The sequence below is a fragment of the Pteropus medius genome, unplaced genomic scaffold, assembly GCF_902729225.1.
Source record: "Pteropus medius unplaced genomic scaffold, Ma_sr-lr_union100, whole genome shotgun sequence".
NCBI classification, from domain to species: Eukaryota; Metazoa; Chordata; class Mammalia; order Chiroptera; family Pteropodidae; genus Pteropus; species Pteropus medius.
This window is the reverse complement of record NW_024354875.1, coordinates 11,115,337-11,140,513: the sequence shown is the minus strand read 5'-3', so window position 1 is coordinate 11,140,513 and position 25,177 is coordinate 11,115,337. Positions and strand designations below refer to the sequence as shown.

Here is a 25,177-nt window from a genome sequence, read left to right as displayed (position 1 = left end):
TTTAATTATAAAAGTAATATACAATCACACAATAGAACATTTGGAGATAAAATAGAAAATCCATAAACTCAGCAGCTGTTATACTTCATAGTCTAACTTCCTTATAGTCTTTTCTGTATATCTATTACATTATTTTAATAGTAGTATATTTATAATTTTGTGCTTTAAAATTTTTAATTTTATTCTTAATATTATTGAAAATCTTTTTTTTTTGTAAAAATAGAGGACTTATTTGTCTTTTGAATAAATCTACATTTTTATATTCTGGGTTTGCTTCATAGTCTATACTAATTTCACAAATTACAATTCAGAAAAATTTTTGTGTTATTTCTTTGTGTTATTCCCTTCAGCCTTATCTCATTTCCCAGCCTTGGCTTTCCTCAGCTGGGCACAGTCAGGTGCACTGACGCCCCCTACCTGTAGGTTCAGTCCTGCACAGCACCTGAGCCCTTCTTACCTGAGTCAGCAATATATTTCTACCTCAGCCCCACTGATTGGTATGACTTGCAGTTCGCTTTATCCGTGCCAGACCTCAGACTCATTCACACGGATCTTTAGACAACTCCACTCTCAGCTGACCCTCCACTCTGCAAGTCCCTCTATTGCCATTTGCCACGGGATCAGCCCTAGGGCCCTCACTTTGCTGCTTCCCCACTTACCTCTTCTCATCCTGTAATTGCCAGTTTTAGCTGTTTCATCTCCTTAGTCTTCCTTTTCCCTAGTCATTCTCCTTCATCCTATAGGTCCATTCTGGGCTTTTGTTATTACTCTTTTATTAGTTCCTGCCAATTTTGTCCCCTGCATATTCTCAGTCAAACTTGGTGTGTGACACCTGTTTAAGAGTCACCTCCTGAATTCTGAGTGAGACTTCTTGGAATCTTTACTCTTCTGTTTTACTCATTGAATTCAACCTACACTTTGCCCAAGTTATGCCCTTTGGACCTAGTTCCTTTGACTGGCCCACTAACTTTTCTGATGGTAGGTGCTACCAGTGGTTCTGTTTCCTCTGGTGTGTATCCTGCCCTGAGACCAGAGGCCACAGCTTATCTCTTTTTCCTTGCTGGCCTCTTCTTCAGAGGCCTGAGACAACATAGGACAGTGTCAGCATGATTTCTTCCAAAGACAAATTACTGTATAAAGCCAAGAGAAAAAAAGACAAATTTTAATGTGTATGGTTACTTTAAAAAAAATTTATTCACTGATTTTTCTTAAATCTCTTCAAATCCTTTTTGCAACTGAACTATCACTTGAAGCAAAAGGAGCAACTGTCTGTGTCACGTCCAGACATCCTTGTACTGCGGAGGCTCTAGATGCAGTGAATGTTGTGTCTAGATTTAACATGACTATAACACATGAAATAAAAGAGTCCATCAATACAGACTAAATTAAAATTGGAGTTGCATAAATAGAATCTATGGTGAGCTGTTGTTGAGTTGCCTCATTTATTCTACTTATTGACAAATTTTCATAACTTACTCCTTGAATAAATTATCCAAGAATCAGCCCGTGATTTCCTTTATATATCACTTCATATTTGTACAAAGGTACTGCCATAATAAAATCTTATAATGATTACTGTTTTTACTACTTGGTTGGGCTGGATGTTTTTTATAATGATTACTGTTTTTACTATTTGATTGGACTGAATTTTTCATTTACAATTTATATAAAAATGGAACAACATCGCAAGTCTGCTATTAAAAAGAGCTCGATAATTCTTTCATTTTTTTCAACTCTGGGGACATTCAGATCCTTTCCCTCTTTGTCATACACGTAATTGGCCATATCAGTAACATGATTAGCATATACAACTTCTTTTCTCTAAGAAATCAAATTTGGGCATTCATTTCTTTAATTTCAACCTCCTGACATTATGCCATTCCTTATTCTCTCTGATTTATATGTGGAATTCTGTGGCATGGCTAATAACTTATAAAATGCAACAAGTGGGGAGGTTCTCCAGCAGGTGACTGGAACAAGATAGCCGCAGGCAGTCTACTCAATTAAATGTGCCATTCCCATGGTATACAGTTAGGATGTACAAGTAATTTAATGATGTGGGTCATAATCGAAGTAAGTTATTGGCCCTGGAGAAATCCATGAAAGAAGTAATGAAGGATCCCAGCTAGTGGAAGAACATGGATATGGAGAGTCTAGTTAAGAATCAATTTAGACGGGCTGGTACTTGATTTCAGTTTGATCTGTTGAGACCAAGTGTTCCCCATAGTTCTTCCATATTGTACTCACATGTCCCAAATCACATCATCCTTGTCACTAACTTAGAGGATTTCTGGTATTTTGTCTAGATTGTATGTGTTTGTCTTAGTGGTAGCTATATGTGTGCAAAGAAAGGGTTGTGAAAGGAAGGGAAAAGAGTTCAAGTTGGGCGAAGTTCCCAGACCATCTAGGTACTCCTCCTTTGCTTGCGAGCGTTTTTATATATTTCACATATCAGAGTTTTGTGTATGAATTCCTTTGAGAAAACTGGTTGTTTTAAAAAAGTTTGAGAACTACTCCATCCTTCTACCACAGATACAAAGACTCTATTTACTGCTGTCTCCTCTTTATCTGTTGATGTTAAAGAGGTTTATTAAGCACCTGTTGAATGTCAGGCCTTGTAACACTTTATTAGGTATCCTAGTCATCTGTTGGGCTATTTGAATGATCGCTGCTCTTCAAGTTTAGGTTTCTCTATAGTTCTGCATACAACTCACTTATCTTTTATCTCTACATTTTTGATGATCTTATCTATAATTTCAAGATAACTTCTATAGCAAAGATTACAAAATCTATGTCTCCAGCCTGGCTTTGCCATTTTATACCTGTGTGAGGTCATCCTTGATGAGCCTCAGATTTCTTGATTATACCACTGATGGTGCTATTACCTTCCCAACCCTATACGGATAAAAGGAGATAGAGGTACAAGTTTGTAAATCACACAGATAGAAAGAATAGTATTGTTATTATTGCTGTAATCAACATCTTCAGGACCATATTTCTAACTTGTTTTTAGGAGGAAATGCTCATTTGTATGGAACTCACTACCTTTAACTTAAGATTTACTAAACGGTGCTCGATCATTCCTTTTCCTTACATCAGACATCACCCTCGATTTTATATTTGTATTAATGGCACACCTTTCCAATAGTCACTATATCTTAAAATCTTAAAAGTACATTTTAATCCTTTCTTATCATATTTCTTCAGATCTTCATGGAAACTTGTCTGGATTAGTATAATAATCTCATACCTGGTTCCCTGGTCTTCTGTCTTCACTATTCTATTTTGTCTTCTGTTCTGGGTTTTGGTTGGTTGTTCGTTTGCTTATTATTTTCGCTTTTTGTTTCTCTCCTAAAAAGTATAGCCTCCATGTTCATGAAATATAAGTGTCCCCGCCACTGCCTCTACAGTACAGTTAAGATTTGTCAGCCTTGACTTTAAGGTCCTTTACAATACATATTTAATATACATTTGCAGCTTTTTCTTTTGCAACTCATTCTTTAGCCTCCTATCTTTCAGCCTAACTCTTTGTTCTCCAGAAGGATGTTGACCACTTTTACTTCTGGATCTTTCCACTCTTCTCTCTGGAATGTGTTCACCTGTTGAAAAACTACTGACCCTGTGAGGCCTGTGGAAAATGTCATCTGCATGAAAGAATTTGTAATTTTTCCCCAAACAGATTTGACTGTGAACCTACAATGTCACTGTTCTTTATCTCCTGGCTTCTCCATGGGTGGATAATACCTAAGTAGTGAAGTAAAAGAGTTACCTCCTTCTTAAGCTTAACTTGGTCATTGTGTATCTGTTTCTTTGTGAACCACATTTTGAGTCGGCTTCAGCCCCATGATCAAAAAGAAGTTGGTGACAGTAATACAGTTTCATCTTATAGGTTGTGTCCTGCCATTCTACACATGCAAGAAAGAAGAGTGGCTCCTTACTAGCTTTGCTCTCAAAAATATAGGGGGGACCTTTTAATATTTTTTTTTCTTGATAAGATACAGGAATATGTAGTGAGAGAATTTTTTTCAGGCATTGGTATTTATATTCATGTTGAAATGCAGTTGAATGAAAGTACCTTCTAATCAGAAACATTTTATAGAAAAAGTAAATTGACTCGCTCCTAGGATACCTTGCCTGTTCTTATCTTTGATTAAGGGTTGCTTCAAAAAAAATCTTCGGAGGGGCATTTAATTTTTTTTGTAGTTCGTATATCCCTATTTTAACGGATTAGACTTGATATCAAATCCTTTTTTGTATTATTACAAATCAACCAGTCTTTTACCACTTTAATGTTGTCAGCCATTCATTCTTTATTGTTTTTTTAAATGCCAGAAAATAAAATGCAAAAACCCCACCCTATATTAATGTAATTTTATGGTTAAGATTTTACATTCACAAAAGTCCAGAAATTCAAAGTTATAGTTCCCAAAAGAATCCTAATTCAGTCACATTGCATAAACTGATATTAAGGCTGAAATGTATCATCATTACAGTAATGCAAAATACTCATATATGCATGAGGACACAGTTATGGTTGCTGAGGGAACCATAATTTTGGATTTTCTGACTTTTTTTTGCGTATACAATCGCAACCATAATGTTAAGTTAATGCAGTTTTTTCCATTGACTTTGAAGTAATATATTTGTTGCTATATTTATCTTAAAAATAAGTTTTCATCAACTCCATTTTTTTCTTTGTATATCTGTAAACCTATACTTACAGAGATGTCCCTACAAAGAGAAATACCTAAGGAATATTTCTATATAAAAATAGTTTTTAGCCTCATGTATACTCATATTCTCTCTGCCTTTCTTTCTCACATACACACACAGCCTCACACACTTATGTTACATTCTGGCACATTATAGAAGCAGGTAGCATATCCACTACCTGCTGTTGAAAGTGTTGACGATACTGAATTATTTATTCTATCTTCTACACTATCCAAAATCGTTTTGGGTACTTTGACACATTTTGGTCTCTTCCATATGGATACTTCATGGTGGCAGAGTTGCCAGATGCTCAGGTTTTGTGACAGTCTTAGTTTTTCAAGGACTGTTGGAATATTCTTAGGAGAATCTCGCCTTGTTACTGATTCCTATGGAGTGGTGAAAATACTAACATTTCTTTGAAAGTGTTTTTCAAGACAAGGAGTTATTGCAAAAAGTTAGTAGAATGTCCCGTCTGAATCTATTTAACTTTGGGAACTTAGTAAGGGAGCGAGTTAACATGATATTCATTTGCAATCAGTCGGCATCACTCTAACTATGAGTAACATTAACAGTGTATGTGATACGGGGATTAAAACAAAGTTAAAGTTATTTAAAATATTAAATCTTAACTCTCATATAACTTCAGCCCTTTGTTTATATCTTAATTGCCAAAATGCAAAGATGAAGAGCAGGTTGTCAAGTCTAGCTTAGCTTATCTTTTTATCTTTTATCTACTATATATATCTACTATATATATTCCTTATCTACTATATATGTATATATAGATATAGATATAGATATAGATATAGATATAGATATAGATATAGATATAGATATAGATATAAATGTGGATATTTATAGTCCTGGGCATTTGCTTTTCCTCTGCCGTATTAATAGAAACTCATAATCTTCCCCTTTTCTAATCCCTATGCTTAACACACACTGAAATGGAAATTCTCTTCATTTTTTAATGTCCATCTCAAATATTTTACCCCTTTAAAGCCTTTCTGGCTTTCCTGAGCCAAATTGAGGTTCCCTGCTTGCTTCTCTCATGGCATTCTGTGTATTTCTGAACATTCTCAGACCACTATTATGTACAAGTAGGGGAAAGGGAAGAAAGGAAAGGACTGACTCAGCAGGATGCTTCCATGCTGTGCCTTAGGTATAAATCTCTTACATGGCAAAGAGAAGCTCTGGATGGTTTTTATGTGACCTATGGCATGTGACCCTCAGATATCGGCAATGGAAAATTCAAAGAAAATTGAGACTCAGATAGCTATAGCAAGTCTCTAGTGCATATTTATACCCACATTTGAGTACTTCTGTCTGTATTTTGTGGAAAGGGCAAAACACGGTCAAAGAAAGTTTTCTGTGTTTTTTCCTCCCCTCAGTGAGTGGGCTTTTCCCCTGTGTAAATTGAGAATATTTTCATCCCAATGTCTGACTCGAAACTGCTCCCACTATTGGAATTAGGAAGCAGGCTCCCAAGCAACACCTGTGACTTCCTTTCTGTAGCTGACTCTGTAGCGGTCCCAGCTTTGCCTCTAAATGACTAACCCAGGCCAGGTGACTTCATTTTGTGCTCCCTAGTCACTTGGTAAGAAAGTGTGGCCTAGGAAATTTTAAGTTCTTTATAGCTCTAATATTTGATGAGTCTCACATATAGTGTAGCATGGTGAGACTGAAAGTTACTCTGTCATGTAGATTGTATTTAATGACTTTCATACCTCCTTTTTAGGTAATCTCAAAAATATTATTTAAATGGCAGTTTTTACTTTTCATCTGTTTTTCTCCTGTACTTATGTATATATTACTTTAAGGGAAAAAAAGAGAGAGGGGCAGTTCTTTAAATTGTGATCAAGAGAACCATATTTTTTTAAAAAAAAGCTACTGTTTTTTATTTATAAAACAACCATGTAGATTTAAAATTTTTCATTTTACTTTATTAAAATAGAAAGTTTTGATCTTTGAAAAACTAGCTTTTGCATGTTTTACCCTCTGTGATATAGAATGAAAAAACAAAATGTTATAATTTTTACATTGTTGGCTTGATGATAAAGAAACACAGGATTAACAAATCCATGTTTATAAAAATTTTCATCTGTAAAATAAAAGTAAAGAAGACCAAAGCATACAGTCCTGGGACTTATACCTTCAAATTCTTTTTCATTGTAGATGTACTACATTAATATTTCATTTTCCCAAACTCTTTTTGAGTGCCTACTGTATCTTGTATATTCTACTAGTTTTGACTTATGTAATTAATTATCTAGTGATAGAATTAAAGTGATGTGTAAAATAGCAATACACTGGAGATACTAAATAAATTATTTAGAGGAAGGTATTTCTCCAAATGGCATATTAAGCATCAAACTCAGGGAAAATTTCAAAGAACTGTCTTGGACTTGCCAAAACAAACATAGAAGAAATAATCAAAACACAGGAATAATCTCTATGAGAAGCATAACAAAATGTCACAAATCAAATGATAGAACAACTCAGTAAAGTACAGGATTCTGGGAAGCAAATTTAGAACAAATACTCATAAGTACCCAAAATTTTAGATTTTAAGAGCTATTATAGAAAGACAGACTATTTAGGAGGCATTTTATTTGTGCTTGTTAATTTTAGCAGTAGATGTGACTCAGTAAAAATAGCAAGTTACCATAGTTTTCCTTGTTAGCTTATTCACTATTGGGGTACAAAATACCTTTCCATGGTTGTCAGGAATACTTTAGTTGATATATACCAGGCAGGATGATATTATGATTGTTGTTATTATGATTATTTTAACTATTCCTGTGTCATAATATACATGATGATAATATCTAAAAGCCACTCTATGCTTGCCTGTGATTTGTTTCTCAGGCTTATGCCTGAACTTAGCTTTCTGTATCTATTTGAGTAATAGTCTTCTGTCTTGAACTGGTCAACGTGTCCTTAAATGTACATAACCTTAGACAGCGTTGATAGGATTGTGTTGGAGTGATGATAAGACATATCCATTATCTTGGGTCTCTGGTCTTCCAATTTTATAATATTTAGAAATGAACTCCAGGGACTTATGAATGGCATGAACTAAAGGGCAAAGAACATTCCAATATAAAATGATATGCTGCTGTTAAGGAGTAGTCTTCTATGATAGATTAATCATGAGGCGAATTATAAATATTTCACATACTAATTATATTAGTTTATGGAGATAAAACACCATGTGAAGTGTTCCCAGCACACTCAGCAAGTTAGATGTGCTTTGCATATTAATTGACTGACTTCTTCAAGGCTGACGATCATGAATCCCTGAAGATGACAGAAATTATTATTATGACATTGTACATTCCTGATCTTTGTACCAGGTTGACACCTACCTCTCCCCTGGAGTTCCTTTTTTGGGGGGATCATATCTTAAGTACTTGATATGTTAGGATTGTAGATTGACATATTATTAGGGACCATAAGGAAAAAGTAATGGGCTTGATCAAAAATGGTATCAAATGACATTCCCTAGACTGTTGGGTACTCAGGTAGGAAGGTAAGTGCATTCTTTGGGAGGCATGAGATGCTGTCCAACTTGCATTTTGATAGTAAAAGTAAATATATTGAACACGTCACTATAAACAGATAATCAACCAATTTTATTTTCTCAGCTTCATTGAGGGAATAAATAACTGACTTATTCATTCATTCACCCATTCACTTATTTGAAAACATTTATTGAGCACCTGGAATAGGGTAGTGCACAAGGAAGATATAGGACCTGCCCTAAGAAAACTTAAATCCAGTGTGGGAGATGCCATGTTAAGGAAACTATAGGATACTAAAGAAAAGAACAGCAGATCTAAATTATCTCATTAAGGAATATACTTTAATGGGAGAAAACAAGATAACATACGAAATATTGGAGAAACATGTAGAACAGCTATGTAAAAATCTATAACAAACCAGAACCCACATTTCTAACTGACACATTTGCCGACCAGGACCTTCAGTTAAATAAAATCTCTAATACGATTTCTTTCATTAGTCTGTTGTCTATTATCTTTAGTTACCTACTAGTACTCCATTTATATTTAGCATTTGTGAAAACTGTCTCTTTCTTTTTCTTCTTCTCCAACTCCTGATTTGTTTTCCCCTCTTGTGTTAAGGAATGTCACCACCATCTGATTACATAAGCTAGAAACTTTTGAGTCATGCTTACCCTCTCACTCCCAGCAACCAAGTCAGACATTTCTGTTTCCTTCATTGCTCAATTTTTTGCTCACTTTATGTCAGCCACTTCTCTCTATCCCATTTCCCTGACCTCCTTGTTATTTCAGTAGGCTGACTCCTTCATGTTATTTAGGATGCTCCCTCAATTATATCTCTTCCGGAGCTTCTTCCTTGATGGTCATTACCTTTCCACAATTTGTTTAACAGTGTAATCACTCAGTAAGTATGTGACGAATGAAGGGATGAAATAAAACTATTCAGGTTCGTACAATTCTTCTTTATACCATATATATTCTTTTATTTCTCAACTACAGACTATAGTAAGAAGTAAAGTTAATAGGAAACATTGAATCACATTCTTATCTTGATGATTCAAAATCAGTGTGGAATAACTGAAAAAGTAGAAGCTTTGGGACCATATCAACTTGGATTTGAAACTCATCTCTGCCTAAGTAATTGCTGTTGTCTTAGCATTTAACCAAACTCTTGTGCTTTAATTTCTTAATTGGTAAGATGTGGATAATAAGACACGTCTCTAAGGGTGATGATTAAATGAGATAATATATGTAAAAAACCTTGCACAGTACACAATTCCCTCTCTTCCTTTAGATTATTATCACATTTGAATATTATGTCTATTTAAGGATTTCATTATCACAAATTAACGATGGAGAGCCATGGTTCTAAATTAAATAGTTTTATCTGTATTTGGATAAGTAGAGACCAACCTCCCTTATTTTGAAAATGGTAGTGATAGTGGTATTTTTTTAATTCCTTATCTCATTTTACTATCATTTTTCTTAGCAAATGAGCATTCACAATTTAGTTAATTAAAGATAATAAGAAATAAAGCAATTGCTAGTATAATAATAAATGTATGATGGATCCTCATATTGCCAATGAGTAAAGTAAAAATCTAACAAACTTCTTACCTTGCATTCGGGCACCTCTAGGTATGATGGAAGACCACCTTTCTAGTCTTATCTAATTACTTATCATTTTTTCAAACCCTAAACTTGAGCTCACTGCCCCTCCTTATTTAAATAGCACTGATCCTTCCATAACCAAGACTTCAGGACCTGGGCTTCCCCTCCCACTCTCAATAAACTTGAGGTTTCCTGGTTTTCCTCTGCTCTTAATTTTTATTTCTTCCTCTAAACTGATAGTGCTTAGTGCTTCTCCCCTCATTCTCAATCAGGCTTGCCTTACTTTGTGACATTTCTTGTGCAGAACAGTGCAGATAGTTATCTTTTTTATTGTTATTTAATGTTTCCTGTATTTTTGGCTTGTTTTATCAATTATATTGTCAGGTCTTTTACAATAGGAATGATATTTTGTACTTCTTAGTTTGTCAAGAGATTTGTCAACTTATTGATAGAATATCTAAAGTGAATTCAGAAATGCTCTAAGTGGTTCATATTACCTTGTGTTTTATAAGAATAATCTTTATAATAAATCCTAGTCCCAAAATACGTCAAAAATGTGTACACAGTACAAATTTCAATTTATTTATGGATTTTTTTTTCCCAATACTTAGGCCTAGCCTTTCTTTCTGTTTCATTCTTTGTTGTTACAAACATTATTATTGAATGTCTTTTATGGATTAGCCATTATGCCAGATACCAAGAATTAAAAGACTTGAGAGGATGCTGGAGTAATTTGAGACATCTGAGTTTAAGTGACACCTTTATTAAAAAAGCTCATTGGGTATTATGTAATTTGTCTTCTTAAGAATCCATAAAGCAGTCAGAGTGCTGATGACTGCAGAGTAGACAGATGTTAAGAAACCAGTTGAAGAGATTGCTCAGTGGCAGGTCCTACCTGTAGACCTCGATTCCATGCCTTCTGGACAAGTGTTCTTTGCACAGTGCTCTCCTGGCCATCATGATAAGCCCTGAAAGGAAACATTACCTGGTGGAGAAAAGCAAAACTGCCTGATTAATTGATGCTACACTGTGGGACAGCTTTTGGGAACCTGGATACTCTATTTAAACAGCGTAAATTACCCATCACAGGAACCTTAGGAAATTAAATGGCCACATTTCCTTTTCTTTTAGATGAGACTTTCATCTTGTGTTTTTAATTGTTTTAGCCAATGGAAACATTTTGTTGTGCATTGTTCTTGAAGTTTTTTGAAAATCCATAGCATTTAAATACGCACTAAAAATGTTCTAATTAAGATGAAGTAGCTGACAACTAAAGCATATTGCCTTAGAATTAATTTTGTATATCAATGATTAATGAATATTAGAACTCAGTTATCTTTCTACACAGGTTTTATAAATTTAAAAAATATATACTTAAGCCGAAGACTTTTGAAACGTTTGGCAGTAATTTTCATTTATGCCTGTATGTATAATTGAGCTCCTGTTATATTGCAACACTATCAATACACTTTGGAAGTGATAAAGTGAAGGAAAAGATAGCACTCTTCTTTTTCACTTCTCATATCTAATTCATCAGCAAACCCTGACAGTGCTGTCAGCAAACCCAGTCAGGCCGCTTCTCGTCACCTCCAGCCCTATCTCTTAGTCGAAGTCACCATCATTTCTTTTCTCCTTTCCGTTCTCCCTTCATCCAAAATGATTCCTTACAGTCTGTTTTCCTTATGATAAAGTTTTCTGATATTAAAAAGTAATAAAAAATCTCATGAAATACGTAAACAAATGTAATAGAAATACAAGAGATTATACAATTAAAAATTGAAAGCTTTATAGATAGATGAATATAAAAAGCATGCCCTAGTTGGGGATATTATGGCACATCATATTATTAAATCTATTAAAAGTCATGTTTTAGAAATAATTTTTAACATAGTAAAACAACATGTTAAGTGTTGTGTTAAAGGCAAAAAATAAAACTACAATAATGTATACATATTACAAACAGAATAAAAGTAAATACACTCAAGATACATGTATAATTTTGTATTTTCCCTACTTAAAATCCTTCAGTCTCTGCCCATTGTCATTACCATAAAATCCAAAATTATTTTATGTCTTACACAGGCGCGTTGATTTCCTTAACCTCTTCTCTGGCCACTTTCTCATTGAACTAATTGCTCCAGCCTCCTTGGTCTTTATTCAGTTCCTCAACTTGTCAATTTTCTTCTTGCCTCAGCTACTTTGTTTTACATTTTATATCCATTATTTAGCCTTGCAAATAAGTATACTGGCTAAATGATCACTGGATTGCAAATAGTGACTTTTTCTTTTTTGGGGTGGTTGTGGGTGGTATTCCCTTAATTTATATTTTTTGTACTTAAAAAATTTCTATAATGAACATGGATTATCTGATTATCAGAAGGAAAAAGAAAATAGTGCCATTCCAGAATTGGAGAGCCCAATAGGTAAAATATAGCTAGCTAGTCAGGAGAAATTAAATTATCAGAAGCAGGTCAAGGATCTGTACAAGAAAATCAATTAATTGAGGAAATGCATTCAGGTTACCATGGGTAGTGTGTTGAGTTAAATAAAGAGAGCTGGTCCATCCAGAGCTGTGCTTTCCCACACAGTAGCCATTACTGAATGGTTATTTAATTTACACTTAAATTGATCAAATTGAATTAAATTTAAATTTTAGTTCCTCAGTTGCACTAACTACATTTCAAGTGCTTGATAGCCTTATGTAGCTAGTCACTACTATATTGGACAGTACAGACATAGGACATTTCCATCATTGTCGAAAATACTGTGTCACAGAAAGTACGGGATCTAGAATTCTGGAGAGTAGGTATCAAGGAACAGAAACTCAAGATAGGCAATAAAAGAGCAAAGACTTTGGTAATGAGGCTGAGGAATGTGAATCTAGACAAGGCATTTAGGTATTGAGCAAAGTGATCCAGCTGGAAGAATGGAATTTACTCCTTTGTCCAAGGCCTACTAAAACCCTGCAAGGCATTATTTAAGTATGAATAACAACTCAAACTGATATCCGTGTCAAATTGTGTCCGATATCCCTGATTTGTGGTAAATGGTTGGTGGTGGGTGGGTAGGGGGGCTACTACTGAAAAGATATCATAGGGCAAGAGTGAGATAACCTAGTCCATGAAGGAGAATTAGATTGTACGTGGTGGTGGTTGGAATACTGAATACGTGTCCTGTTTCTCATTGCACTGCCTTTCCATACCATTTGAGATATAAAAGTGTGCATCTTGATAATAATGGCTGCACTTCTACAGAGCTTAAGTGTATTTCAGCATCTCTTTTTACATATTAAGAGAATAGGGTAAAAGGCAAGCAACTGGTTTATTCAAACTGAGCAAGAAAAGACTAAGATTTCTAATCTTGAATTGTTTGTATTTTTTGAGCAGATATGACTCAGATTGTAGATATAATGTGCATTGAAAACAATTGAAGCGTATGTGTGGATACAATCCCGAATACATAGAAAGGTGTTAATGTGCTTGCAGCACAGAGCCGTTTTGGTTAGACGATTATAATAGCAGCTTACGTATACTTTTGGTGAGATGTTAAGTTAACTATGTAGTCGTTAATTTGAATTTAGCAGACATTTTAAATATAGGTTTCTCTTACAGAGACAAAAGTTGCAATTTAAAACTCTTTGGTGGTCTAAAAACAGCTTAATTCTGTAGTAGCATAGTAATAAGTACTAATCCAGCTTATACAGTGATTGTAGTATGTCATGTTTGTGAAAGATTGCCCAACTGCTTTCTCTGGGTTTTATGTTAATTTAAAAATATTAAACATAAAACCTTATAACATCTTCATGCTGAGATAAACTGTTCAATTTAACTTGTGCTCAAGCAGCAGCTGTCAGGAATTATCTTGTTCCTAGTGGTTTTTGCTATTACCTTGTGCCCTTTCCTGCCAGACACACAGGGTAAGATGATAAAGCTCACCTTGTTAAGATTTATTGCTTAAATAACACCTGAGGCAAGATGAACTTTGGGAGCCAAGGGATTAGCTGCTGATTGAATGATGTCATTCATTCTTTTATTATAAACTTTCTTTTTCAATTGATGGAAAGAAGCAAAGTAAAAATTGCCAATAAATCAGATCTGCATTCCTTTCGTTGGCATATTCTTTATTTATTTTGGGGTGTCATTGAGCTAAATATTTGAGGAGTTGTTTATTGTCCAATTTAACTACCATTTTACAAGTGAAAAAACAAAAATGTTTTGCTAATGATAGAGATAGTTTCCACAGTTTAGAAGTATGAGGACTATTTCAAGATTAGTAATAAAGATACAATGAATTTCCTGTTAATGATTGAACAAACTGAAGTAAGTGTTGGTGTGGGCATTCAAAAAATGTTTAATTTTATGACAATTATTGCCATTTCACTTCTGAATATATTGCATTCTTTCGTTGGGGAGGTTTTATTTGGAAAGCTCACCTTTAGATTTGGATTCCTTGATTATGGATCAGCTGGTAGGTGGGATAAGGAGAGGAGGTGTGTGGTAAGATTAGAGTGGAGGGCCAGCCTTGATTAAACATTTGCTACAGATGGTCCACCCTGAGGATAATTCTCACGTAGGAAATTAACAATTGGATTATGAATAGAAGTACATGTATGATGGGATTTATTGTTTATGGAACGTAGTTCCATAGCATAGTTTTCTCCTTACTGCCATATTCCCACAAAATTGTAGTTTTATAATGTATAACTTAAAGATTTGCAAGACAAGATTAATGAATTATAATATACCATTTACTTAATCAATTGTTAATGTTTTGCACATTTACAAAATTTCTCTATATAAGTATATACAAATGAATATTTATTGTTATTACTAAGTAGCCTTTTGACCAAACCATTTAAGAATTAGTTGCAGACATCGTGAAACTTCACACATACATAATTTAACATGTGTCTCCTAAGAATAAAGATATTCTCCTATGTAAACCCAATAAAATTATTACACTTAAATTTAAGATTGATAAAAATTTGCAATCTTATATTCAATCCATATTCGAAGTTTCTCTATCCTTATAATGTCCTTTATAGCTATTTTTTTTTCCCCCATCTAGTAACCAGTATGACATTTTGTTTTGGAATCTCTTTATTTTCTTTTAAGCTAATTTTTTTTTTTTTCCTGACTCTGACCTCCTTGGAGATGAAGCCCAGTTGTTTTGCAGGATATATATCTGATTGTTTCTTCATGACTAAATTCAGATCAAACATTTTTGGTGGGAATACTACAATGGTGATTTGTATCTTTCTCAGTGTATCACATTGGGAAATACATGATATCACTTTGTCCCATTATTGATCATACTAAATTTGATCACTTGGTTAAGTTCATGTCTATCAAATTTTTCTACGATAATGGTACCATTTTTTCTTTGTAATTAATAAGTAAAATGATGGCTCCATTTAATGAATTTTTCTGCCTCGTGTGTGAAAAATGTTGAGCTTGCTCAGGTCTTAATGATTAAGAATGAGTCATTATTTACAATAATATGTATGTTGGGGGTGGGATTAGAAGGAGAGAGGGACGAATTACCCAATAAGTAGACCTACAAGTTGCCATCCATTTTCTTTTAAGGAAAATATCAATTGACAGCTTAATATTTTGTTTTTCTCTCTTCTAAGGATAAGATTTGTAGATAGACAAATATTTTCATATTTTAGAATTTTTAATCTAAATACTAGAAAGGGTTATACTTGGTGGTGGTGGTAAGAATATTTTTGGTAAAAATAAGGCATTTTATGACCATAATTTTTCTGTTTACTTTACTTGAGTACAAATAGATGATTAAAAAAAATAAATGCATCTCCTTGGTAAGAAGTTTTTACTGTAAAGCAATAAGCCATGACAATACAGCAATGTGAATTTAAAAGAGAGATCACTGGTTTTTGGTCATATGTGCCTTTTTTTTTTTGCCCATGAAGAAGACACTTGAATTCCTATTTATGATGTATGCACCTATTATGTAATCATTCTTCTTATGTGAAAGGCTAGTGCTGCAGATCATATAAACACCTGAAGTTAGCCATTTGGCTTGTCAGCAAGGGAGAATTTATAGTAGTTGTAATCATGGTAATAACAAGGATGATATTTTGTATTTATTAAATACAGAAAAATGCATTTGCAGTGGAAGTGGTTCACAACCAATTCATGTTCCCGGTGTAATGGAAAGCACTTCGGGCTTAGAAGGCCAGGAGTAGGAGTCCCTGCTTGTGTGATTCTAGAAAAAAATGTTTAACCTTCTTGAACCTCATTTTTTAGAATGAGAATTAAAGCTGTAAGGGTCAAATGATGCTACAATATGTTATAAAGGTGGCATTCCATCAAATCGTGCCATCTAAATGTACTCAGCTGCACAGGAACTGTAATTTCTCCCTCTTTTGTGTCCGAATGTGGTAGGCACCTCATTAGTGAAACATTTCTAGGTTGTCTCAGACAGTTATTACTCCTTTCTGGTTGTTCCTTTAATATTTTGTATATGTCATCATTACAGACAGCATTTATCCTAGTGGACTGTCTTGTTCATCTTTTTTGTTCTTCCTGGTTAGACCCTGGCACATAGTAGGCATTTAATAAATGTTTGTGGAATGAGTGAGTCAGTAGACACTGTTTTATTTATAAACATGGATAGGTAAACTTTCAGTTTTGTTCATTCCCCTCCCCAAAGAAAAGGAATCTTACTTTCTTCTTTTTTTTTCTTTTTCTTTTTTTAAATATTTATGTTTTATATAAGGAGTTTTGCAGTTTGTACGCTGGTACCATTAGCAGTCCTGTAGCGGAGAAGAAAACACACAAAAAAAAACCAACACAGAAATATTGCAGAATAGTTAAAAAGGGTGGGGGAGGGACAGTGAGAAAACATGCCAAGAGAAAAAGACCACACTAGATAAGTCTATTGCATAAATCAAAAGGGTTTATGTCATAACATGAACATGTGCCATTCCTGCTTGTATATTGAATTTCAGTAGTTGCTTGCATAAAGAAATAAAGTGTAATGAAACTGGCAAGCAAAGTATTCCCTAGTCAGCCTTATCTTTGTTCCATTTGTCCTTCAGATAGAGCTTTTCTTGCCTCTCAATAAAATCTATCCAGCTTTTTTTTTTTTTTGCATTTCTCAGTAACTGAGCTGAGCAGACCAATGAGATTCGTGGTTTTTATAGTTCTTAGCAGCTGCTTTTTAAGAGATCAAAACTTAGAATGCTACTACATGGTATTAAGTCTTAACTATTGATGTGTCCCTGTCGAGGATATGTTTTTCTGGGGATAGGATAAGGAAAGAGTAGAGAAGAGCAAAGGATGACCCCTTCAAGCATCCTCAGGACAGTAAACCTAATTTCCTTATTTCCTAGGATCCTCTTTGCAAGCTCTGTGCTTAACCTGACTGAACTGGCTGCCCTTCGGCCTGACCTTGGGAAATTGAAAAAGATTCTGTATTTCCACGAGAACCAATTGGTATATCCTGTCAAGAAATGTCAGGAAAGGGATTTCCAATATGGATACAACCAAATTCTCTCATGGTAGGTATAGAGTGTATCATTATATTTAGTCCTTTGCCACCTTTTTCTTTATAGATGGTTAGCTTTTAAATCCGGAGATCTCCTGTACATTTACTTAAAAACACCTTAAAGTAGGTGCAAATGTTTGAACATACCTTCCATAGTAGTAATTACTTGTTTCTCTGCAGCATATATATATGATCACAGCTAATGCTTTTGTAAATATATATATATATATATACACACACACACACATATATATTATATAACAATCTAATTATACGTTGAACTAATTATCTTTTTTCTACAACATTCAAGGGTTGACAGGGACCTTCTTCACCCCTTGATTCCATCATGCATTGTTTAAGGCATACTTTTAGAAAAGGGCAGTTTAGTCAGCTCTTATTTGGCAACCACTTTTAATGTATCCAGCTAAAATCAAAATAGAAATTTTCAGAGGAATAAACAAAAAATAGGGCATAATGGAAAAGGGGTTTTTGTCCTTTTTTTGTTGTCTGTAATAGAAAACTATGGAAAATGAATCTCTAGGTAGTTGTAGGTTTTTTTTTTTTTTTTTTTTTCTTTTTTTCCCCTCATTGAGTCTTCTGAAATCTCACAGCTTTAAAATACCATGACATTTTAAAGGTGATGGTCCTTCTCTGTTGTTACTTCAACAAAGTGTATCTTCTGAAGCTTAGTTAATGAAAGAAGTTAATAACAACTCTGAAACGGCTTTGCTGTTGGATACTATTCACATACTGCAGCAATCAAATGGTGTCAGTTTGGTTGTGACTGGGTACTTTTTACTCACCTTTTTGAAATAGTTATTAGCAGTTGGAATTAATGATGCGTTTAAACAGACTCTCAACTCTTGCAAGTATATTCCATCGTTTAGTTGACATAGAAAAGCAGCTATGTGGTAATACTTCTGTGTTTTGAGCATTTTGTAAATGTTTTCTTGCAATAATTTTTACAAGCTGCTTCAATTGTGAAGTAGCAGTGCTATCAAAATAGAGTGGAACTGCTTCACGTCAAACGTCTCATAAAAAAAGCAACCGTTTTAAAATTTCATAATAAAATTAAAATACTCTATTTTATATCGAAACAGAGAAGGGAAATATGTTTTAAAAACAAAAATAAAATCATTTTGTGCTTTATCAATATGGAAAACATTTGTAGTATTCTTTTGATTTCTTGAATTAGCATCATTCTTTTCCTCAGATAGTGTGTGTTTATTACCCTTGAGAAATAACTGGGGGAAAAAAATTAAGCCTATTTTTCCCTTTGTGGGTGGCTTTAAAGTTAATGGAAGTTACACTCACTCATATTAGGGAGGAAATGCATGAAAAAGAATATTTCTGTAAACCATCTTGGGTCTTTAATTCAGTATATATAGACTGGGTTTTTAAAACTGTAAATAGTTGGGTTGCATGCCCTATGAGGGAAGATATGTAAAAAAATATTAGCTTACTGCCCCTCATCTCTCTCTTTCATAAACTGATTGTTTTTGTTATAGGGAATGAGGCTATTAAAATTCGTACATGATTTTTCAGCATTGCTCTTCTCCAGAGGGTAAACTGATAGACAAGCTTACAGAAAAAGAAGTGGATTTGATCATTGGTTGGCTTGTTAATGAGAAAAAAATGCTCCACAGTTGTCCAGAGGAAAAATAAGAGTGTCAGAAAGCAGTCCTGTTCAGATTCTCTTTGAAAAGTAGGGCTCCTGCTTTCTTACATGTTTCTTTAGTTTTCTTGCTGACTTCTGCTTTTGTTGGCACTGTCAGATTTCTTTCGTGACCGTGTGGCAGTTAAGGACTTTTAGAGATGACTGACATAGCGCTCACCTTAAACAGAGATTTCGCTAACCCTCTGACTTATGAACACATGTCATAACTACATATTATGACCTGTGGGTCGCTATTACAATATGTGACATATGGTGAAAACAGACTAGCTGTAAAACATCCTTCAACTTTTGGTGTATTATTATATTGGCTTCCTTATTGCTTGGTGTTGTGTCAGCACTTCTGTGACATTCTTTGTATTATCCATGTTGTAATCACCCCTACCCCCAAATTTGCACTAGGTCACAACTAAAAAAAAATACTTGTATGGAAAAGCAATTTTGTGAAGAAGGCATAGGGGCGGCAGGTCAGTATTCCTTTTGTTGATTTTTCATTCCACTATGTATTAATATTGGGAACTTTGGCTGTCTCAGTAAATGTGAATGAAAGTAAACTGAGGATTTGATATGGTATGTGTTCTTATTCTGTAAGCTCTGCTTATTCATTTGTGTTATGCAGTTTTATGGACTTACCATTGTCTTCTTTTCAGTTTTCTTGATCTATCATTTTTAAGATGAAATAAAACTTTTTTTTATTGGATCTTGTACACCTTCTTATCAAAGCATTTGTATGCATTTTATTGAGGTCCACTGACACTGAGACACTGAATCATTGCTTAGAGCAAAGAAGGCCGTTTAAAAAAATCTAATGATTTACTAGTTTTTTGACTCGTAAAAGGAACATACTACATATTCAGATTTTATCCAGCTCACTTATTTGTGATCATTCGTTTCCAAAACAATATTTTTGAAATTCTGAAACTGCTGATGTACTTATGACACATAGACTTTGTTTTCACATTGCCTTTATAACTGCATGTTTTAGATTATTTTTATTTAAAAAAAAATTTATGGAGAGGAATAAATTCTTTTCATTGAAAGCAATAGCTAATATTGTATTTATTTTGTTTAATTCTGAAGGTCCATGGTGTTATAGTTCTTTAAAATACATTTCTTTATGCAGTCAGTAAGACCTAGTAATATGGATTTGTGGATTCATTTTCACCAGTTTTTTCTACTTCTCTGACTACTCGAAATATAATAGTGAAATAAGTTATTTGTGAACATCCCATATAATCCTTCCCGCATAGCCCCACGTATTTTGATGATATACTCTAGTATGATACAGCTTTATCTGAATTAGTCTCCTTGAAGGTAGTGGAAAGTATGTCATACATTCTGTTCTCAATAGCATGGTATAAAACAATATACATCACTGACATAGAAACCCAACATGGTTGATTGGGCCACACAAAAATGGTGCTACTATACTTATTGTCGATAATAATATAGAAAGTTCCTGGCATTGTGTAAAAATCTATTTTGGTTTGAAGCCTCATGGAATCCTCTTAAATCATTTAATTCTTCTCCTGCCTTTCCTCCTGGATGCCAGCAATCAAACTTTCCATGGTATAGTGCTAATGACACTAATTTATTTATTAGAGGCATTTTTGATAAATATGGAAGTGGAACATTCTTTGCGAAGCCAACATGCAGTGTATAATCTGATTAATATTAAGATTTTAGGCTTATAAAAATATCTGAATGATGTGGGTTTATCATTTGTACTTATCCTTTCCCTTTACAGCCTGGTGGCTGACGTGGTGGTATTCAACTCAGTTTTTAATATGGAGTCATTTCTCACTTCTATTGGAAAATTTATGAAGCTGATTCCTGATCACAGACCCAAGGACCTGGAAAGCATCATCAGACCCAAGTGTCAAGTTATTTACTTTCCCATCAAGTTTCCTGATGTGAGCAGGTCAGTGTGTTTGACTCCATTTTCAATATTGTGTCAAATTATTCTCCAAATTTATAGATGTTCTTCTTGCCAATTTTAATTTCTCAGCATAAGCATGGTTAATTAGAGAATCAAGTTCTATTTCATCATGCTGTGACTTGCAAAGATTTTAAATAATCATTTGTCCAACCTACCACTGAATGGTTCCCGATACTGAGTTCTTCCTTTCTTTTATTTATTTGTTTGCCAAAGCAAGCTGTTTTGGCTTTTAACACTTACTGTTTTGTTTATTTTATTTGTTGCTTTGTTAAAAAAGTCATTGTCAAGCATATTTCTCAACTTTTGCATTCAGCTTACGCTTGTTGGTTTATACGCATTAGCAACTGTTCTAAGTAAATCAGTGATAAATTTCACTGTTTGGAGTACTTTCATTTCTCATGCTATTTTCTATTTGTTTCCTTCTTCCTTTTTTTATTATTTATGTTATCTTAATAAAGAGTTAGGTCTTCTATGTTGGGTCGAAAATACACTTAATTACCATTTCTCTTTCTCAGTTACTGAGGACATTTTTTATTACCCTTGTTGCTGGGCCCACCCTGAATTAGAAATGGATGATGTGGCTCAAAGGGAACATTCTAGAATTCCTCTTTGCTTTTGATTAAACCTGGCAAAATTGTTTTTACTGCCACCAGGAATATTTCTCCCTTGTGAATAGTAAGTTTACTTCAGTGGGACTCATACTAGCTGGGAATGCTGCTGTTTTGTAACTAACTACGTCCTTTAAAAAAGTTCAGGGACAACTGTTTCTTCCCCATCCTTGAAATGAAGGCAGGAAACAATTTAATGTCCCTACGTGCTGTGTAGGAGGTCACCGTTAGTTTCTGTGTTCTGGACTTATTCAATTCACCCAGATCTTGCTATGGGGACAGTTGTCCTCATCTACACTTCTAATGCTGATTTATTTGAATATCTTACTCAAATATTTCATTGAAGAAAGATCTGCCTAATAGTGAGTCATAAAATTTAAGTGAGACAACCTTGCCCATTCCTCACTTTACAGAGTTCAGAAAGGCCCAGAGAAGCAGAGACTGGCTTACACTCACGCTGCTGGTTATTGTCACAGACTGAATTAAAAAGTTTAGACTCTATAAATTTTGATTCAATTTTCTGTTTACTGTCACTATAGGTCATTTCTCAGAAACATTTAATGATTTATTTGCAGTTTTGAGAACTATCAGCTAAGTAAAACTAGATAATTGATTTTCAGGTTACATGTATATATAAGATACATTTATATGAAGACAATTTTCTTATGTATGATGAGGGGATTTCAACTTTTGAGAAAATATAGTTGTACTTTAGATCCATGATTAGCTCAAACACAGCCTACACTTTAGTTCACATTTTTAAAATATAAACTTATTTTTGACACGCTTTTAAGTTTTTCATATGATATATAGGGAAAATATACATCTCCAAGGTGAATAAGTGGTTATAGCACATCTTAATTATTACTGCTATAGAATTCCAAAAAAATAATGTTTTAAATTAATTTCCATATGATATATGGCTACAACGTAGTATGTTTAATACACCTGTGGCAATTGAATAGCTTATTAATTTGGACTGTATTACCATAAATACATCTAGCTAAATGGAAGAAGGTTAAGAAATATTGTGGCCAAGATAACATTCATAAGCAAGGTCTTAGCCCAGAGTGTTATTTGAATTATTTTCAAATGGTAATTTGCTTTATCCAACCCAAACTCATACAGTGAAAGTAAGTGATTATTTGCATGAATGACAATCATTCTAATGCCTGCAGTCTTAAAAGAGTATTATTTTGTTGAGATGTTGAAAAACACAAAATAACCAAGGTGATTTAAAAAAAGGCAATTTTTGAATGGTTATATTTTTCTCCCTTAAACAAATCTTATTTGGTCGTGGCAAAAATGAATTTAAGTGAAAACAAAGCAGAAGATACAGTTAAATTATTAATAAAATGTGCTATACTAATATATAACATAATATGATATAACATAATATAATGGAATACTTATTAGGGAAGGGAAAAGCCGTATTTCAGCAAAATATTTGAGGCTTATAAAGTTGATAACTTTTATTTTTTATTTATTTTATTTATTTTAGGCGAGGCAAACCTTGGTTGACCTCATAGATTACAAGGACCTTGTCAGTTTACAATCCCTTATTTTTTATTTCTTGCGCCTCAGCACCTGGTCTTCCTAGGTGGTCTCCCATCCAAGTACTAACCAGGCCCGACCCTGCTTAGCTTCTAAGATCAGACAGGATCGGGCTTGTTCAGGGTGGCATGGCCGTGTAAAGTTGATAACTTTTAAAACTCAGAGCGTGTCTATCACACAGGTATTCAGTCCTCCTCACCCCTTCGCTGCCTCATTCTCAAAGACCAGAACAATAGTAGCGAGAAAGAATATTCATTTGAAAATATTTCATTATATATATTAAACATTTTGAGATGGGAAAGCTCTTAAACATCATATGCATTTGAGTCTTGACCACCACTTACTAGCTCTGTGACCCATGTAAGTGTAATGACCTTGAGCTTAGGGTTTTTTAATGGTTATGATTTTATTTACTTTATCACTTCATTGGCATGATGTACTGACTAAAGGAATTAATGCATGCTGAATGCCTAACATAGTGCCTGGCACAAAACAGACCCCCAATAAAGGTGAACTCATCTTATTAAAACCCCTGCCCCCATTGTTTTATAACCTTCCATGTTTATTGCCACCTGAATATATAAAGGACTGTCTTCTTCTCTGTCCTCTCTTAATCAACACATGAAAATAGAGAAGAGCTCTGCAAAAGAAGCAGCCTAATCTAAATAAAGAGGTTCATTTATTCACTTTAACACCCTGTTCCAGTCTTTTGGCCTCACCAGAACCTGCCATCCACAGACTGAGCCAATTCCTTACTTTCATTCTTCTCTTGCACTAATTTTCTTCCTTCGTTCCCCAGCTTAATTTCTACATTCTATCATCATACTTACTCTCTTGCATATACTCTCAAATCTTTTGCACTTTTTCCTTCATATTTGATTAGGAGAAAACACTCAGCCATACTTATTAGTCTACTCTAAATTCATGACTCCTAAATTCAGATGGAACCTTTGATTTGCCTGGCAAGCATACCACATTTCCCCTTTTCTAGATAAGTAATCATGCATTTTCCTTTCTTTTTAAACTTCGAATACAAAATCTTCTATCTTCATTCTTGGATCATGGCTGAGAAAAGAGAAGCAATCAGATGAGAATTTTTAAACTCTGCCACCACCACATCTATCTAGTTATGTGCTTCTGGGTGCCTCGTCTCCGTCTTCACACCTGTTGCTGTGGATGAATTGATCTTGCTTCAGTGTAAGGCCTTCCTTATCTCCACTTCTTTGCCAGAGCCCATCCTTCTTCTGTACCTAAGGACTATTGTTTCAGCAGTTTTTCCTTCTGTGTTCTGCAAGGTTAGTTTTCCTTTCTTTCGGACATACAAATAAAATGCTAGTTGTTTTATATCTTCAAAATAATTTTCTCTTGATTTCACTTCTCCCTTCTGCCACTGCCTCATTTCTTTCTTTTTCTTAAGAGCAAAACTTCTCGAAAGAATCGTTTATACTTGTTGTTTCCAATTTCTTTCCTCCTATTCTCTCTTACAGCTACTTCACTGAAACTGTTTTTGTCAAGATTACCGATGACTTCCATGCTTGTACATCCTGTAGTCATTTCTCAGTCCTCATCTTACCATATCAGCGGCATTTGACACACTATGACATATTCTTCAGTTGGCTTCTAGGACATGTAGCTTGTTGTTTCTCAGGCTTGTTGCTGGTTTCTTATAATTACCTGGACCTTTAAATTTGGACTGGCCTTTGGCACTCTTGATACATAAGGCATTAGTAGAGGAAGAACCCAAGTTTGAAATGAGAAGAAAAGATAAAAGAATCAGGAGGTCAACAATGAGAGAATTATCTAGTGGAACAAAAGAGCATTTTAAGGAAATGGTTAGTTATGAATTTAGAGGAGTGAGATTAAATAAAGTGTTGACTAAAATGTATCCTTAAATTTTACAATTAAAGGATACATTTAATTGTAAAATTTGCATTCTATTAACTCAGAAAAGTTTCATATGTTCTTTCCGATAGTCATAAAAACTTAGGATTCAAGTCCTGATATGATATGTCTGTCTGTCTGTCTGTCTCTCTCTCTCACA

The 25,177-nt window shown here is 34.2% G+C and overlaps 1 protein-coding gene and 1 pseudogene across 15 annotated transcripts in view; one reads left to right on the top strand and one right to left on the bottom strand.

Moving 5' to 3' along the window:
• QTMAN (queuosine-tRNA mannosyltransferase) overlaps nucleotides 1-25,177 on the top strand; it is a 336,381-nt gene that overhangs the window by 143,632 nt on the left and 167,572 nt on the right. For 14 of the 15 annotated variants that reach the window (XR_005651304.1, XR_005651303.1, XR_005651305.1 and 11 more), the window contains exons 3-4: nucleotides 17,206-17,373; nucleotides 20,783-20,956. Coding sequence is in view for 12 of the 15 variants with exons in the window: in XM_039855625.1 (XP_039711559.1) it covers nucleotides 17,206-17,373; nucleotides 20,783-20,956 (342 nt within the window). In the remaining 3 variants the exon portion in view is untranslated. The remainder of the gene's footprint in view (nucleotides 1-17,205; nucleotides 17,374-20,782; nucleotides 20,957-25,177) is intronic. The other variant, XM_039855615.1, reaches the window with a different exon arrangement.
• Nucleotides 23,158-23,276, bottom strand: LOC120597306 (uncharacterized; annotated as a pseudogene).